The sequence below is a fragment of the Genypterus blacodes genome, unplaced genomic scaffold (genome assembly GCF_046128005.1).
Source record: "Genypterus blacodes isolate CSIRO-AG114 ecotype Tasmania unplaced genomic scaffold, CSIRO-AGI_Gbla_v1 ptg000062l_1, whole genome shotgun sequence".
NCBI classification, from domain to species: Eukaryota; Metazoa; Chordata; class Actinopteri; order Ophidiiformes; family Ophidiidae; genus Genypterus; species Genypterus blacodes.
This window is the reverse complement of record NW_027466874.1, coordinates 475,306-491,363: the sequence shown is the minus strand read 5'-3', so window position 1 is coordinate 491,363 and position 16,058 is coordinate 475,306. Positions and strand designations below refer to the sequence as shown.

Genomic DNA, 16,058 nt, shown 5'->3' with positions numbered 1-16,058 from the left:
ATGTTTATCTCTCATAAACAACCTCAAACATTTCACTTGGTGGTGGTGCCTATAGCACCACCACCACGTGGCCACTTAAAGCACTTTACATTTTGGGTTAACCCCTAAACTGATTGATCGAAACAACTTCAGGAGGGAACGTCCCCTTTGTCCCCTTTGTCTTCTTTGTCCTCTTTGTCCCTGTGTCACTTGATTCAAGACGAGCCTGTCAAACACGTCACACTTACTCTGCCTGAAGACTTAAAGAATAGCTAAACTTATTTCTCACAATCCCCCAGAACAAAGTATTGGGATAAGCCTGAATTTATTTGTATGTTTTCTGATAAGCCACTCATTTCCTGTTGCAGTCCACCGCCCATCTGTCTTTCCGTCTCTCCTTCAGTTTATCTGCTGTAACTACGGCAACAACATGAACATGAACGATCATTATACTTGGTACTCTGTGGGTGTGTGTGTGTGACGCGTCTCCACCCTCTGGCGGAACAACCACACCGTGTGTCGGTATAAATGCCCCTTCTCAGAACCGCAGCTTCCGTTTTGATTTCCGGTCTCCTTTTACTTTCATTTCCTCATCCGCTGGAGATTTGCAAGCAGCTTCAGCCTCATACTCTGCGGTGTTCGAACCATCAGGTAAATTTCATCGTCATCACCATCATCGGACTTATTAACCTGTGTGTATACAGCATCTGTAACATCAAGCTTAAAGGAACAACCTGTTTATCAACGTGAGCACTTTATTGGACCACTCGCGCTTTCAAAAGTACGGACACATTTTGAGAGCGCGTGTGTGTAGGGTGGTCGGGGCGTGATCGCCTCACCGTAAATGTGACAAACTAAAATAGAGAAATAAAGCAGATATTTACTCCCTAAATGGCTTCACAGTGTATTCACATGAAACATAACAGAGAGGAGGCTCACGTTTACACATTCAGTCATTTAAGGCAGCAAAGAGATGTGAACCTAGCAGAGATTTGAGTTGTATCAGGTTGAATAGAGCACAGACAGAGAGTGACGTGTCAGCAGCTCTAGCAGTAAAAACACACCTGCAGGCGGGTGGGTGTGGAGATGAACTGTTTGCACAGGGCATTCCTGTGTGAGGACAAAGTTTAAGGGTTTGAACCACCTGTGTGTGTTTGTGATCCTGTTTGTGTAGTTTTTTACTCTTCGTTAAACTCATTCTGCTGCTCATTTTATCCTGAAAACTTATAAAAACATTTCAATGGTGGAAACTGGATTCATCAGGAGAATTTGACCCAAGGCATCATGGGACACGGTTGTGATTGTAACTCAGACGGCTCAACAGTTGACGTGGCTTGTTGGTAAACGCCTAGTTGTTATTACATATGGCATCACTAACTCTGTGTGTCATTCCAGTCAGATAGCACAGCAGCAGCAGCATCTTCATCTTCAGCAGCAGCAGCCATGGCCTCCGTCTGCAGCTCCAACACAGCCTTCGCCCTGCAACTGCTGAGGACGCTGAGCCAGTCTGACCCCTCTGGGAACGTGTTTGTGTCGCCGCTCAGCATCAGCTCAGCTCTGGCCATGGTGTACCTGGGTGCCAGAGGAGCCACAGCCTCTCAGATGGCTCAGGTCAGGACGCACACTCACTAACACACAGGACGTAAGAAGGAAGTGAATGTGTTATAAAAATGTAATATTAGCTATGTAACATGTAACAACTATAACTCTGTGAGTGTGAAACACGGGACCCTTAGTCCCTAGAATTCTATTTTTTTTCTTACTTTCTATACGTTGTTTCCCAAATGTTATAGAATCAAGTAGAAAATCAGTTTTTTTTTTAAATGTATTGATAGAAATTCATTTAGATTCAGGACTGTTTAAAGTTTTTCTATATTTTTTCTCATTGATTATTTTGGGTCTCTTATAATCATGAATCAAGGAGAAATCTAAACATGTTCTATCTGCATTAATCAATACCTTCAGATTCAAGTTCAATGAAATGTAGAATTGCCTAAATTAATTTGGACTCTGGGCGATGACGATGTCACTTTAAATGAGCCTGATAATGGATCGACTCACAATCAGTCATCCAGCTTAAATGAATTCATGAAGCAAACAAAGAAGCAGAACCAACAGAAGACGAGGTCATTTGATTGGCTGAATCGCTTGTCTCAATGCATGTTCATGCTGAGGACATGTGTCGTGTGTGTGTGTCTGTGTGTGTGTGTGTGAGAGGCGTGTCAGACTGGATGTAAAGCCAACTGCACTTTAGCCTCAATAAAAACTCCTGGTACAAGTTCTGCATTGTTGTAAAAACCTGTTCACCGTGAGCTTTAACTCTTCACAACCTGAAGTCAGAACATCAATCTGTCATTCACCAAACAAACAGCTACACCATTCCTCAGTAGACAGGATGATAAATCACAGTCTGGACCTTAACATCAGAGTAGAGCAGACTTGCAGCTCTGTTTACCGCTCTGCCTCTCTGTGAAGCTCTACAGAGCTCCTTCACCAGGGGGCGACTCTTTTGTAATGGTTGAGCACAAAAGATGCACAGAATTCTACGATACTTTACTAGAGTTTAAAGTATTCTGATGAAGAGAAGAAGGCTTTACTATTCTTCATGTCATGATATTGTTGTCATGGCTACAACTCCTGAAAGTGCAGTCCAAGTACTTGTCCATTACTCCAGTTTGAAGTTGTAAGTGTGTGTGTGTGTTCCCAGGTGCTGTCGTTTGACCCAGAAACAAACGTTCACGCAGACTTTGAGGCTCTGAATGCTCACATCAACTCCCCGTCGGCGTCGTACATCCTGAAGCTCGCCAATCGCCTATACGGAGAGAAAACCTGCAGCTTCCTCACAGTGAGTCCTCACACCCTTGCACATCGCGCAGCACGCACACTCTGCAAAGCGAAGCCACGGATCCACGACCACTTATGTGTTTGCCGCAGGAATTCCTCGACTCCACGATGAAGTTTTACCAGGCTGAGCTGAAGGCCGTGGACTTCATCAGGGCGCCGGAGGAGTGCAGGGACCAGATCAACAGCTGGGTGGAGGAACAGACAGAGAGTGAGGATTTGACTTGTATCTGTGGCGGCTGAATCACCACCACGACCCCACAGACTCCAGCACCAGCAGGGTGTTGTTCACTCTAAATCTGCCCCAACTGAGTGTTTCAATCGCCTGTTGGGTCCATTAGTGCAGAGCTGACAGAGAGAGACACTATCTCCATCTATAACACGAGACAAACTGAAACAGAAAGATAAATAACATGTTTTAATTCAAGCAAAGGAATTCTGTTTCTAAACCTTAAGCTTCATCTCCAGAACAAAGAGTCAAACCCGAGCTCTTGTAGGAACTCTTACACTTTTAGGTCTGGAGTCTCAGTGCGTTGGTGACGCTTCACAAGTCACTGAGTTCATAATAAAAGACGACAATACCGTTTGTGAATCAGTGCACAGCAGCAGCTTTGTCCTTGTTATATGTTCCAGATAAGATTAAAGACCTCCTGAAGCCCGGCACAGTCACCCCCATGACCAGATTAGCTCTGGTCAATGCCATCTACTTCAAGGGAAGCTGGAAGAACCGCTTCAATGTGGCAAACACCAAAGAGATGCCATTCAAGGTCAAGAAGGTAAAAGCAAAGACTTTTGGATGAACATAGATCCCACTGGTCCAGATCCAGATCCAGAGGTAGTGAGTGGAGTGTTTTACTTTGAGGACTGCTGTGCTGTCCTCTGCTACCATCTAGTGGTAACCTAGTGTTAACACATCTGATCGTAAGACACTTGCACCTCTCACAGTCTGAATGGTTGTCTATGGGCCAAAAATTATGTGAAATAATGTAATGACTTTGAAACTACGATCTGTATCAAGATTGAGGTCAAATACATTCCTGGCCTTCAAGATGGAGTTTTTGTGTCCACCTTAAACAGCAAATATCCATTTTCACATGTTTATTTGCATGTTCTGTGTGTCAGAATGAGACCAAAGCAGTCCAGATGATGTACCAGATGAAGAAGCTGCCCTACAACTACATCCCTGAATACAGCCTGCAGATCCTGGAGCTCCCGTACATGAACGATGACCTCAGCATGTTCATCCTGCTGCCTGAGGAGTCCGAGGGCTCAAACCCTCTGCTCAAGGTAAACAACGCTACATCCACCTCCAAACAAAAGCCACCTGGCACACTGACTTTGCAGCTCACGTGTGTGTGTGTGTGTGTGTGTGTGGGTGTGTATGTGTTGGACATTTTAGCTGCAGAGAGACTTGACACAGGAGAAGCTGGATGAATGGACCAGCAGGGACAACATGGACGTGGACACAGAGATCATCATCCACCTGCCCAAGTTCAAGCTAGAAGAGGACTATGAGCTGAACGAGCCGCTTGCCAAAATGGGCATGAGCGACGTGTTCTGCGGCGCAAAGGCCGACCTGTCCGGCATGAACGGCGAGGGAGGCCTCTCCCTGTCGACGGTGGCCCACAAAGCCTTCGTGGAGGTGAACGAGGAGGGGACGGAAGCTGCTGCAGCCACAGCCGGCATGGTCTCCTTCTGCATGCTCAGAGAGGAGCACTTCATGGCCGATCACCCCTTCCTCTTCTTCATACGGCACAACAAGACCAAGTCCATCCTCTTCCTCGGCATGTTCTTGTCTCCTCAGTAGACGCCCGAGCAGGAAGACCTGGATTCATGATTCAGATTCGAGTGGAACCCAAAATAATGAAGTCTTAATGAAGTATTTTGATTCCTGTTTTGCTTCTGAAATTATTTTCCTCACATCTTACGGTCTTGCACTACAATCACGGCTGTAACGTTTCAAATTAATAAGAAGTCAGTCTGATATTTTCTCATCTTTTTGTGGATATTACTGCTGCAGAGAAGGTGATGGTCTGGCATTTTGAGCTGTAGGTCATAGAATCTAAATCTTTCCCTCCTGGACCTTGCCCATCCATATAGGCCACGCCCACCTGCATGTTACTAGATGACTAGATAACACATGATTTATCTGCACACGGTAATTATTAAACTGATGCTTTGCAGTGCACGTTCAGTCTAACATCCCTGCATCACCTCAGGCCTTGAAAACATCGAGCAGCTAATGCAGATCAAATTCCAAAACAGCATTCCAGCTAAAATAACTGAAATTCCAACTATTGTGCAAACATCCCACTCAGGCATTGGTGACTGGTGAGCTCATAGATTCACTTTGAAAAAAGGAGAGTAGAGCGCTCCTGGATTCCTCTTTTGTTTCACCAAAACAGGAATCTGATGAATTTGTATTTGGGGAGAACTTGATCATTTTTTATTGATTTACACAAGAAGGAGAATCTGTGCTCGTCAGGTTTCCATGACACACAAGGGAGTTAATCGTTAACACTTCAAAGTGCACAAAGAGGCAGCCATACAGCAAAAGTATGTGTGTGTGTGTGTGTGTGTTACTGTGGAGAAAACATTCAGTGTAGAGCTTTTTCACAAGTTTTTATCAAACCCTCAATTACAATTTGTTCATACACACTTTAAATACGTATTCTCACAGTAACACAGCTTTTTGAACTCCTGATATTTAACACTCTTTTATTGCACCAACTATAACATAAATTTATTCTTGCTACACTGTTTTCAATATGTCAGCATCATTTAGATAAATATTACTTCATTTATTCATAAAGATATTATGGCTTACTTACTTGTTATTTTTTATTTGATCAATATCTAAACTTTTTCTTAAAATATTCCGACTTTTCGAACAGCACAATATGTTTCCTTGATGATTCATTTATTCTTGACCTATAAATAAAAAAGACATACTAAAACAAAAATGTACAACTTTGTGTTTAGACTTAACACTTTCTTGAACTATACATATAATAAACAGTTTAAACATTATACATGTGATATTGTGTTTTTTTGTCATTACTTCCATAATAGTACAACTTTGTGTAAAATTATGATAAAAAAGTAAAAACCAATGAAACCTTGCGTTATCGCCTTTGTCCACAGGGGGGCAGCAGTTAGAACCTTCCGCCGCTGTTTGAGCCGCGATAACTTCTTCCGGTTGATTCCTCTACATGTAAACAAACACAGGGGGACAGAGACGAGGTGTCTGTCTTCCCTCGCTCAGCACTCACACTCACACACACACGTGCGAGTCATGTCGTGTCTTCGGTGCCTCCGCAGCAGAGGGCGGCTCCTTCCGTTCGCTCTACCGGGCTCCGCCGCCTCCTGCCGGCTCCTCCCGTTCGCTCTGCCGGGCTCCGCCGCCTCCTGCCGGCTGCGGTCCAGCTGCTCCCCCGCCTACACGCAGGGCCAGAGCCCCGAGCCCCGCATAAGGGAGTACTTCTACTACGTGGACCACCAGGGACAGGCGAGTGTGTCCACATACACCTGCAGCACTCGCATGTACTCCAACACTGCAGGAAGCACAGAGGAGACTAGTGCAGTTCCTCTGTCCTTCCTTTCCTCCCTAGTTTCCTTCCTTCTGCCACACTTTCTTTGCATCCTCCCTTCCTTCTTCTTTTTGTCTTCATTCTGATAAGTGTGTTGTGCTCAACTTCCAGCTATTCCTTGATGACACTAAAGTGAAGAACTTCGTGACCTGCTTCAAAGGTGAGACTCGCCTCTAAACACCAACACACACATTTATAGCTCACACACTTTACCACCGTGAGTGTGACGGTCAGTGTTGGTGAGTGTTTGATAGTGAAGTCTGGCGTCTTGTTTCTTTGTGGTCAGATCAGAAGTTCCTGATCTTCTTCTTCAGCCGTCTGCGTTTTAACCATTCTGGGCGCTACGAGGAGCACTTCCCCTTCCTGTCTCTGTGCGGCCGGGAGAGGAACTTCCTGCGCTGCGATGACCGGCCCGTGGTGTTCACCGAGCTGCTGCAGAGCCCTGCGGGGCCACAGGGGCCCGTAGGAGACCAGGAGCTGCTGTCTTACTGCGGCGGGGGTGAGAAGTTGTCTGCCCCGTTCAGGCCCGCCGCCCTGTACATGCATCCCTCCAGCGGGCGGCTGTACCACCCCTGCTCAGAGAGAGGGGGGAGCGTGGGACTGGTGAGGTCGGCCCTGGCCATCGAACTCAGCCCCTTCTTCGTTCACGCGTCAGAGCTCGGCCAATCGGGACAGCCCACACACTTTCTGTGGGGAGGGAAGCAACACACGCTGACCAATGAGCTGGCAGGAAGCTTCCCCAGGGCGGAGGAGGACAGCGGGCAGCAGGGAGGAGCGGGCTGATGGTGTCCAGGCCCCCATCACTGCCAAACATGAACAACATCAAAGGCAAATCATGAGCCTTTATGTATTTGTGATTAAAGCGCAAAATATTATCAACCAAGAGTGAAAAGTTTAGCAGCTAGGCGTGTAAACTCGGATCTGTGTCCTCTAATGTCCTAATATAAGAGTCCAAACCCAGTGAGGAGCTTCTTGAGGGACCCAGAGGTGTTTCTTTGCCCCGAGTTTGGTTTGACGGTAAACCTGTGCTCTGATTGGTGCAGCACAGCCACGTTTAAGACGCGTCCACACCAGAACACTGCTTGAATCCCACAAACAATGAGTTGTTGCTCTGTGTGCATGTTTGACTGCATTTTAACCTCCAATGCTTCATTACATCATGCAGTATATGTGTTTGATCTACCATTAGAAATATGATTCATTCATAAATAAGGCCTGTGATGCTGTTATATCCATAATGCCCTGTATTAAAGAATGGAAAAAAATAAATGGACTGAAACAAGTTCTTAACGTCTTGTGATGCCAGAAAATTGCCAGAAAATTCTACAAAAGTAAAGTTTAAAAAGAAATATCTCTTGGAATGGAAATCAAACATTTTTGAAGCCTGGGCTCGTTCAGGTTTACTCCCCTGACAGTGACTGACAGCTGGAGTAGCAGCGCCTCCTGTGGTGAATTGTGGTATTTTTGGGGGCTCCAAGTTTCTTACCCTAGAGTTCCACCAGTTCAACTTTAGCTTTAATAACAAGTGGACCACCAACAACTTCACAACTTCAGTCCACCTGTGCAAACACAAGCTCTCCCTCTGCTCCAGGCTGCTCTGCTCTGCTCTGACTCCTCTAACTCTGACTGTAAAGGCGTGTGTAAATCGGAGAACAGGTCCAGCAGCTTTACACTGAGAGCAGCACTTGTGCGTGTGTGTGTGTGTGTGTGTGTGTGTGTGTGTGTGTGTGTGGGTGAGAGTCCTACTGGTGCGTCTCCAGTCAAGTTGACGGGGGTCTTCAGTCAGAGAACTGCAAGTCCCAGCGACCCCAGCAGCAGCAGCGGAGCAGCAGAACATGGCAGCGCCGGTCACAGAAACACACATGGAGCGGTCCATCCGGCACCGGGCCCCGCCGCTGCTCACGGACCTGTACCAGTTCACCATGGCCTACGCGTACTGGCGGGCCGGGCGGCACCAGGAGCCCGCCGTGTTCGAGCTCTTCTTCAGGGACAACCCGTTCGGCGGCGGCTTCTCGCTGTTCGCGGGGCTCCACGACTGCCTGCTGTTCCTCCGCAGCTTCTGCCTCACGCAGGCCGGTGAGCGCCCCGCACACGTCCGCATCCATCGATCACTAATAATCATTTACATTCATAATATCAAACGTTTTCTTTTCCCCTTTAAGAGCCGATTGCGCAATACTCAGCTTCGCACGCGCAGCTCACTGGTGAACCTTGACATTACTTTTAAGAAACTTTTTTTTCACACAGCGATGTTCGCCCGGTGACGTGACCGATTCGTTAAGACGCGACAGAGCGACACGAAGGTTCATATACTCGTCCAACTCACTTAGTCTGCGCCTTACCACCAAATGTCCCTGGCGTTACAACAGATGAGTGGAAATTTGAGCAAAGAGCGAAAACGACCTGAAGGACGTAAACAAGTAAAGCATGTAGAAAAGGAATGTATGTTACACAACCAGCGTCTTTCACCTCATTCGACCGTCAAAGAACTGATGTAAATAAAGTTGCAGATGTGGATAATAGGACTTTAATTGGCCCTGCTTGTGCATGTAAACATACTCCTCACACCACCATTACATAACAACATATGGCGGTAATTAGGCAAACCTGAATTCCTGCATATGCGTCTCAGTCGGACTATAGACTGCGGTAAACCTAGTGACGAGTAAGATGATTGCAGGTTTGTGCAGAATAATGAAGTGCAATAAGAAATGAATGAAGAAATTATATGAAGAGAGAGAAGGAAAGGAAGAAAAACGGCCAGGGAAAGACGGGAAGAAAGGGTAGATGAGTGTGAAAGGACTGGATTGGTAAGGAAAGTACTGCAGTAACCCTCTGATCACTCATACTGCTGAGATTATGCTAAGATTATTAGATTGAGCTGCATTTTGAAATGTGTGTGTAAGGTCATGTGAGGGATCAAGGTCACATGGAGGACACGTGATTGTTTAAGTGCATGTGTGTGTTCAGCTTTGAGCTTTTTTAGGTTCAGTGTAGGTTGTCACCTCATGCTGCTAACCCTAAATAGTTAGTAGAAGAAGAGGAAGAAGATTTGGCACATAAGGGCGCCAATGAAGCAGCTACAAGAGAGAGAGAGTACAGTTATGCACACATAAACATCATGGCCGCACTAACCTCAGTGCAGAGTAGCTACACAGACAACAGCTGAGACGAAGCTGAGCGACGTCTTTACTAAACTTCATATAAATCACTACCATGTTAAAGATTTCATATCCAGCAAAATCATGCGATGCCCTCATGACCTGCTGACCTTGAGTTCTGTGTGTATGAATCCAGATGTTGACTTCCTGCAGTCCGTCCTGCCTCCGGACACCGACCCCGCATTCTTCCAGTTCCTGCGAGGCTTGGACTGTTCAGGAGTCGCAGTCCGCTCCGTCCCAGAGGGCACTGCGGTCTTTGCCAGGGTGAGTGGGTGTGTTTGAAGGTGTGTGTGTGGGAGGATTACAGCTGTAGCTCATTTATTGCTGCGTTACTTTGAGCGGCACGATTCACTCTGAGATGGCAATTTTTGGGAAAATGTGCAGGTTCCACTGATGGAGGTTGCAGGTCCACTGGCTGTAGTTCAACTCCTGGAGACCAGCTTACTGTGTCTGGTCAACTACGCCAGGTAAACACACACACACACACACACACACACACACACACACACAAAACATGTTTTTGAGCATTTGAAGGGGTTTTTCACCCTCCTCCATTTTGACTGGCAGCTTCAAAATCAAAACCAGTTTGCTTGCAACTGCAGCAACCAGTTAAGATAAAGTACGAACAATGATGTAATAGATTGTGTCTGCTGGAAGCTAACAAAACACTGTAAGAGCTGAATCTCATATCTATACTGTGAAGAACTATTTCTCTTGTTCCTCATTAGAAGTGGAATTAAAAACAGAGCCTCCCTCCTCCTCCTCCTTCTCCTCCTCCTCCTCACACTTCTGACTCTAGCATGAGATGTAAACTTTTGTCTGTCTCTCTCTCTCTGCGTTGTCAGCTTGGTGTGCAGCAACGCGGCGCGTTTCCGCCTGGCAGCTGGCCCTCGCAGGAAGCTGCTGGAGATGGGCCTGAGGAGGGCCCAGGGGCCAGACGGGGGCCTTACCGCCTCACGATACACACACATTGGAGGTGAACCTGATGCTCTCACATGTTCCTGATCTGCCACCAAAGATTGTGCACAGCTTCTGGAGCTCATCAGCTTCATCATGATTCAGTTTCACACACTTAAGTCCACATATCAGCTATATTGCACATTTAAATGTATCTGCTTATTTGATTTACACAAAACATTTAAAAAAATAAACTTTAAAAGACAAGATTTAAACAAAGTAATATATCTTTATGCTTAAACATGTATGTAAGTGATCTAAGTGCCATAACAGAAGTGTCTTAAGTGTCAACATGCGCCCTCTAGTGGCTACACCCAAATATATTTTCCATTTAATTTTTGTGCTTTTTCTCACACATTCAGTTTCATCTATAGACATTTTTGTCACATGATAAATCTTGCAGCTGTATGACAAACTGTGTTTCAGGGTTTGACCTCACCAGTAACGTTCAGGCTGGCTTCCTGTTTGGGATCCCCGTGTCCGGGACCATGGCACACTCTTATGTCACTTCCTTTTCCTCCCTGGAGGAGGTGTCCCCTCAGGTGAGTGTCTCTCAGGGGCAGACTGAGGTTTCCGTGCACATTTATCGTTGTTACATTCAGGGACGTCTTACATGTGAGTGTCCAGTGCTTCATAATCATTTCTCTGTTTTTGTTTGTGTTTGTTTCCTATCAGACTCTGGCGCCGGTGAACGGAGACCTCGACCCTGTGGACTTCATCTCTCTGTCTAAAGGCTGGCTGAGGCGTGTGTGTGAGCTGCTGGGGGCGGAGCCTAATAAGCTGCACGAGGGCGAGCTGGCTGCCTTCTTGACGTATGCCATCGCCTACCCTCACAACTTCCTGCCTGTGATTGACAGCTACAGCGTCAGCTGGTAATGGTCCTAATGTCTCCTGAGTGTGTTTGGTTTGTTTAATGTGGTCTGTTCTTCTTCTATGTGGTGGACGATGAACCCTCTAAGGTCAGTCACCGTCACTGCTGCTTGGTCTTGTTAGACTGAGCAAATTGTTTCAGCAACTTGCAGAACTGGGAAACCAAAAAAGATGATAGTTGCCAATCAAACAGACGTTGTTCGTTTTGCCCATCGCCTTTTTGGACCTTTGGCTTCTAAACTAAACTGGCCTGCTTCCCTTATTTCAGTAGCGGCCTGCTGAACTTCTGTGCCGTGGCCTTGGCGTTGTGTGAGCTGGGCTACAGCCCTCGGGGAGTTCGTTTGGACAGCGGCGACCTCTGCAGGCAGTCTGTGGATGTGCGGCGTGGCTTCAAACTCTGTGGCAATCAGTGAGTACAGTGCCATGCTGCCTGTGTGCATCTGGGCCTCTTTGCTCTACAGAGAAGATCCATTTGTCTCTCAGGCTACAGTCGTCCCTTTGACTTGTTTCTGTTTCTCTACAGCTTCAACATCTCTACTTTCCACTCAATGATCATCGTGGGCACCAATAACATCTCAGAGGAAAGCATGACTGCACTCAACAAGATGGTAAGAAACACTGCACTACATTTAAAGGGAAAGGGGAACGAGAAGCAGATTGAAATATGGTGATAAGAAGAAGGACAAATAGAGGAAAAGGGTGAGGAAGAAAGAAAGAATGAATGAACATAAGGGAGGAAGACAATGGTGCAAAACAGAAGGAAGAAGGAAATGAAGCTTAACTTCAAAGGAAACAAATAAGAAAAAATTAAACATCTCACAGAGATTAAAATTAGAATCTACAAAGTAAAAAGTAGAACATTTCCCGTAGTGGAGGAGAAGTGGAAAATGAAAACTCAACTACATCACATTGTTACTTACTGTGAGTACTTTGGTACTTGAGTTGCACTGTCAGCTTCACTCCCTCTGATTCATTCTGTGTGCATTTGTCTCAGGAGAACGAGATCGATGTGGTCGGTGTTGGAACTCATCTGGTCACCTGCACACGACAGCCGTCACTCGGCTGTGTGTATAAGGTACAGACACACACACACACACACACACACGGAAAGTCGTAATACAAATTATAACAATAGCTTGTACTTAAGAAACTACCAAATGTCATTTATTTGCCAATCAATATGGGGCCTAGCATGGAGCCTTGATGGACCCCATAATTGATTTCCAAATCAATATTTTTTATTTAAAGTTGAAGTCATTGGTTATTTCCTGTTGTGTGTTAGCTGGTGGAGGTGAGGGGGACACCCAGGATGAAGTTTACAGAAGACCCAAAGAAGAGCACCGTCCCTGGGAGGAAAGCGGTCTACAGGCTTGTGGACCCTGAGGGTGAGAACTCTTTCCTGTCTCTGTCTCTGTCTCTGTCTTGCTGTTTCTTCTGAGTTATTTCACTTGTCACACTCCTGCAGGTCACCCTTTCCTGGACCTGATGTGTCTGGAGGTGGAGCCGGCGCCAGAGGCAGGACGCCCGCTCAGCTGTTACCCTCTGGGCAGGGATGACACCTCACTGACTGTCACGCCGGCTCAGGTCAGCTGTCTGCGGCAGGAAGTTTTCACCAAAGGACAGGTGAGCACGGTCATGTGAAGAGATTCTTGGGGCCAATTGTGAAGGAGTTCAGTGGAAATGTAGGTCAGAAGTTCACATCAGAGTTTGTGAGACAGCTGCAGCAGAAAGAGTAAACATGATTTTATCAGAGAAAACGTCCTTGAAGCTCTGGAGCCTTGGAGTGTATCGGTGCAGGAGGAGGATGTGTTTTCCTCATGGACTCCATCTGACTTTTCTAGGTCACACACCCTCTGTGCAGCGCTGCTGAATGTAGAGCAAAGGTCCAGAGCTCCCTGCAGACGCTGCACCCTCGACACATACGACTACAAGAGCCAGAATCTTACACGGTGATTCACACACACACACACACACACACACACACACACACACACACACACACACACACACACACACACACACACACACACAAAATTGTACTTAAGCAAAAGTAAAATACTCATTAGAGCCAAAGTGTCAATGTCAAATATACCAAATGAAACGATTTCTCCACTTTGGGAGGTTTTGATTGATTCGTACTTTTGACACTTTTGACTTGACAGCAACACAATACATGTGTTTGAAATTGGAGACTTTTTGTGATATTTGACGTTCACATACATGAGAACAATGTCAGCTGACTCATTTGGATGTATTGGATGATTTCACAAATCAAGTATTTTATAATTGCCTCTGTATCACTCACAGAACAGCACTTCAAAAAACTACAAAACTATTCAGTCAATCATTCAAATAATCGACAACACACTGAAGGCGATTCTCACACTGCTCAAGTTTCAAAGATGTCTTTTCTCTGTTCCCCCCCACCAGGTGGCGCTGTCAGAGAAGCTCCATAACCTGGTCACTGAACTCAGAACAGGAAGCTGCAACAACAGCAACTTTCTGTCGGCCAATTAAAAAAGCACGACTGCTCTGTTGTCTCCCGATCATGCGCGTCCTTTCTATGTGGAAACTCTTCGCTGGAGTCTCATGTAATTCATCAGGGACATTCGTGATCCCCAGAGGATGAACCCTCATGACCTTGGTGATCACTTGGCATTTATTTTTTTACCTCCAGCAAGTCAAGAATTCCACTCAATACCTCAGACTAAACGCTACATTCCCATTATAGCCCCAATAAGCTTAAAGATCATGTTTCTGAAACTGACTTGAGACAAAAAGAGTTAAGAATGTCGATTGATAAGTTCTGATCCTGACACGTAAAGGGCTGAGAAAGGTGTTTTTATTTGCGCTCAGCCATTGTAACTCCAAATTCCAGAAGTTTCCATAGATCTCTTGTCAATTAACTGTTTGTACTTGTACTTGCTGGATCTTCACAGCACAGACTTAAACATCTTAAACTAGAGAAAGGTTTTGGTTAAACCGCCTATCATGACATCACATCGGCTGTGGAGAAAAGGACTTCTCTGACACGATCATGTCAAACTCAAGCTAACAGCCTGTCTGAGGTAGAACATTCATGGCTCAGAGCTTCAATCAACTCTCTCGAGCCAACTTTCCCCATGCAGAGCTGAGCCTGTGAAATGTTTGAATTAGGTTGAACCAAAGTGCCTCTGGCGCCCCCTCCTGGTGCCCCACTCTCGGTAAGTTCTATATTTTTCCTCTGCAAGTCATGTGTCATGTCATGGCAACAGACTCCAGGTTTTGTTTACAAAATGCCTTATAGTACCGAGTGTGTGTGCACTTTGTTTTACAGCCTGGCAACACATCAGTACGAAAACTGACATGTGTTACTTTGATGAATGAAAAGAACGTAAATTTGAGTACAATTCTGTATTATATGACTTTAAACTAGTTTGGATGGTTGTAAGGCATCAGAGTTGTAGGTTTAAATGATGGATAATGTAAACTACAGCTGCAGTTACTCCAGCAGACTCATGGACTCCTGACCTTTGCTGCCAGTTTATGGGTTAAGAATTCATTAAGTCAACAGAAGTCAAAGCTGTCGGTGGATAAGCGAGTCCCCAAATGAGGAACTGACTCGTAGCCTGAACACTAAATCATCTCCAGGCTCCAGGCGTGTTTGTGTTCCATCTGTCACTGTGGGAATTGTACGAAAACTAAACGTGTCAAGTAAAAAAGTCTATTTTTCTAAAACAAATAATGACAAGTGTTAGAACTTCTAATATTGATAACCTCAAATGCTTTATCTCATAACTTGAATCTAATTGAATGTTCCATAGTAATGATTTGCAACGGGAATGGTTCTTTTTGAACAATCCTAATGATGTAATGTGTTTAAATTATCAATTAAACATGGCTAATGACTACATCTCTTCTGAGGGTTGGTTGATCTTTTCTGAGGCTAACATAGAGAGAACATAGAGCGCTCTAACTCAGAGGTGCTGCACTTTGTTGTTTTGCGTCAAATCCTCTTTCCACCTCGACACCTTTGCCAACTATGTCATGTCCAACTATGTTATTTCAAGGATTTTGTCACAATCCTATTTAAGGAAACTCCTTTGCTGATGGTCTGATCTGAAGCCAAACAGGCTCCAGCCAAAACCTTCTTCAGGGTTTGGAAATAGGGGAGTGAAGGTCTGACAGGGAAGAATCGGCTGAGGCGGGTGGTTGCTGAATTAGTTCAAATCTGGGATAGAAGCCACGGCAACAATGATTGTGTCCCTCCTGATCATGTATGTTCTCAGGCCTATGAAGATGAATATTCACGAGGAAAAATATACATCTTATTCCAGCTTGATAGTCCTTCAGATTGGAACCTCAAACCGTGTGGGCAGTGAGCTGTGAGTGGCTGTGGGTTGCTGCGTGCTGGCCAGCGGCGGTGGCGGTGCAGAGCGACATGTGGATGTGATTAGACACGGAGCTGATGTGAGGTCATCACGCCTGCTCAGTCTCGCTGTAATGGACAACAACAGTCGGGTGAATCCTGCTTCCAAACAGATGTGAATTCCTCGCCAACATGCTTCACATTTGTGTCACTTATCTCTATCAGAGGAATTCAATGTCTTTTTTTACAGCATAATCATCTCCAGAATCAAGAGTTTTTAATAAGCAGGTAGAACCAGAGGGTAGAGCACAT

The 16,058-nt window shown here is 45.6% G+C and overlaps 3 protein-coding genes across 6 annotated transcripts; all 3 read left to right on the top strand.

Moving 5' to 3' along the window:
- The first annotated feature begins 491 nt into the window (after positions 1–491).
- serpinb1 (serpin peptidase inhibitor, clade B (ovalbumin), member 1) lies at positions 492–5,850 on the top strand. 4 transcript variants are annotated; one of them, XM_076154463.1, is made up of 7 exons: positions 492–630; positions 1,375–1,590; positions 2,687–2,824; positions 2,914–3,031; positions 3,454–3,596; positions 3,943–4,107; positions 4,220–5,850. In XM_076154463.1, the coding sequence occupies exons 1-7, from the start codon at positions 508–510 to the stop codon at positions 4,625–4,627; spliced, it is 1,311 nt and encodes a 436-aa protein (XP_076010578.1). In that variant the 5' UTR covers positions 492–507; the 3' UTR covers positions 4,628–5,850. The 4 variants fall into 4 exon arrangements, with proteins under 4 accessions (XP_076010578.1, XP_076010580.1, XP_076010579.1 ...); XM_076154465.1 differs by having other exon boundaries at positions 574–725; positions 1,379–1,590; XM_076154464.1 differs by having other exon boundaries at positions 574–725.
- Positions 5,851–6,029: 179 nt separating this feature from the next.
- On the top strand, positions 6,030–7,531 carry cunh8orf82 (chromosome unknown C8orf82 homolog). Its single transcript, XM_076154468.1, has 3 exons — positions 6,030–6,328; positions 6,522–6,570; positions 6,697–7,531. Exons 1-3 carry the CDS (start codon positions 6,116–6,118, stop codon positions 7,191–7,193), a joined length of 759 nt encoding a protein of 252 aa, XP_076010583.1. The 5' UTR covers positions 6,030–6,115; the 3' UTR covers positions 7,194–7,531.
- A 489-nt stretch (positions 7,532–8,020) lies between these two features.
- Positions 8,021–15,290, top strand: naprt (nicotinate phosphoribosyltransferase). The gene is made up of 13 exons (XM_076154435.1): positions 8,021–8,486; positions 9,708–9,835; positions 9,956–10,038; positions 10,417–10,547; positions 10,955–11,070; positions 11,204–11,400; positions 11,667–11,807; positions 11,922–12,006; positions 12,393–12,473; positions 12,681–12,783; positions 12,864–13,021; positions 13,240–13,347; positions 13,829–15,290. Exons 1-13 carry the CDS (start codon positions 8,246–8,248, stop codon positions 13,913–13,915), a joined length of 1,659 nt encoding a protein of 552 aa, XP_076010550.1. The 5' UTR covers positions 8,021–8,245; the 3' UTR covers positions 13,916–15,290.
- The last annotated feature ends 768 nt before the right edge of the window (positions 15,291–16,058 follow it).

What these genes read in the sequence shown, in the direction of transcription:
- serpinb1 (XM_076154463.1), top strand. Translation starts at nt 508, where the DNA reads ATGCCCCTTCTCAGAACCGCAGCTTCCGTTTTGATTTCCGGTCTCCTT. An exon ending in TGCGGTGTTCGAACCATCAG is followed by an intron (nt 631 to 1,374) that starts GTAAATTTCATC and finishes GTGTCATTCCAG; the next exon opens with TCAGATAGCACAGCAGCAGC. An exon ending in TGCCATTCAAGGTCAAGAAG is followed by an intron (nt 3,597 to 3,942) that starts GTAAAAGCAAAG and finishes TCTGTGTGTCAG; the next exon opens with AATGAGACCAAAGCAGTCCA.
- cunh8orf82 (XM_076154468.1), top strand. Translation starts at nt 6,116, where the DNA reads ATGTCGTGTCTTCGGTGCCTCCGCAGCAGAGGGCGGCTCCTTCCGTTC. An exon ending in ACGTGGACCACCAGGGACAG is followed by an intron (nt 6,329 to 6,521) that starts GCGAGTGTGTCC and finishes CTCAACTTCCAG; the next exon opens with CTATTCCTTGATGACACTAA. An exon ending in CTTCGTGACCTGCTTCAAAG is followed by an intron (nt 6,571 to 6,696) that starts GTGAGACTCGCC and finishes CTTTGTGGTCAG; the next exon opens with ATCAGAAGTTCCTGATCTTC.
- naprt (XM_076154435.1), top strand. Translation starts at nt 8,246, where the DNA reads ATGGCAGCGCCGGTCACAGAAACACACATGGAGCGGTCCATCCGGCAC. An exon ending in CACTCGGCTGTGTGTATAAG is followed by an intron (nt 12,474 to 12,680) that starts GTACAGACACAC and finishes GTTGTGTGTTAG; the next exon opens with CTGGTGGAGGTGAGGGGGAC. An exon ending in AAGAGCCAGAATCTTACACG is followed by an intron (nt 13,348 to 13,828) that starts GTGATTCACACA and finishes CCCCCCCACCAG; the next exon opens with GTGGCGCTGTCAGAGAAGCT.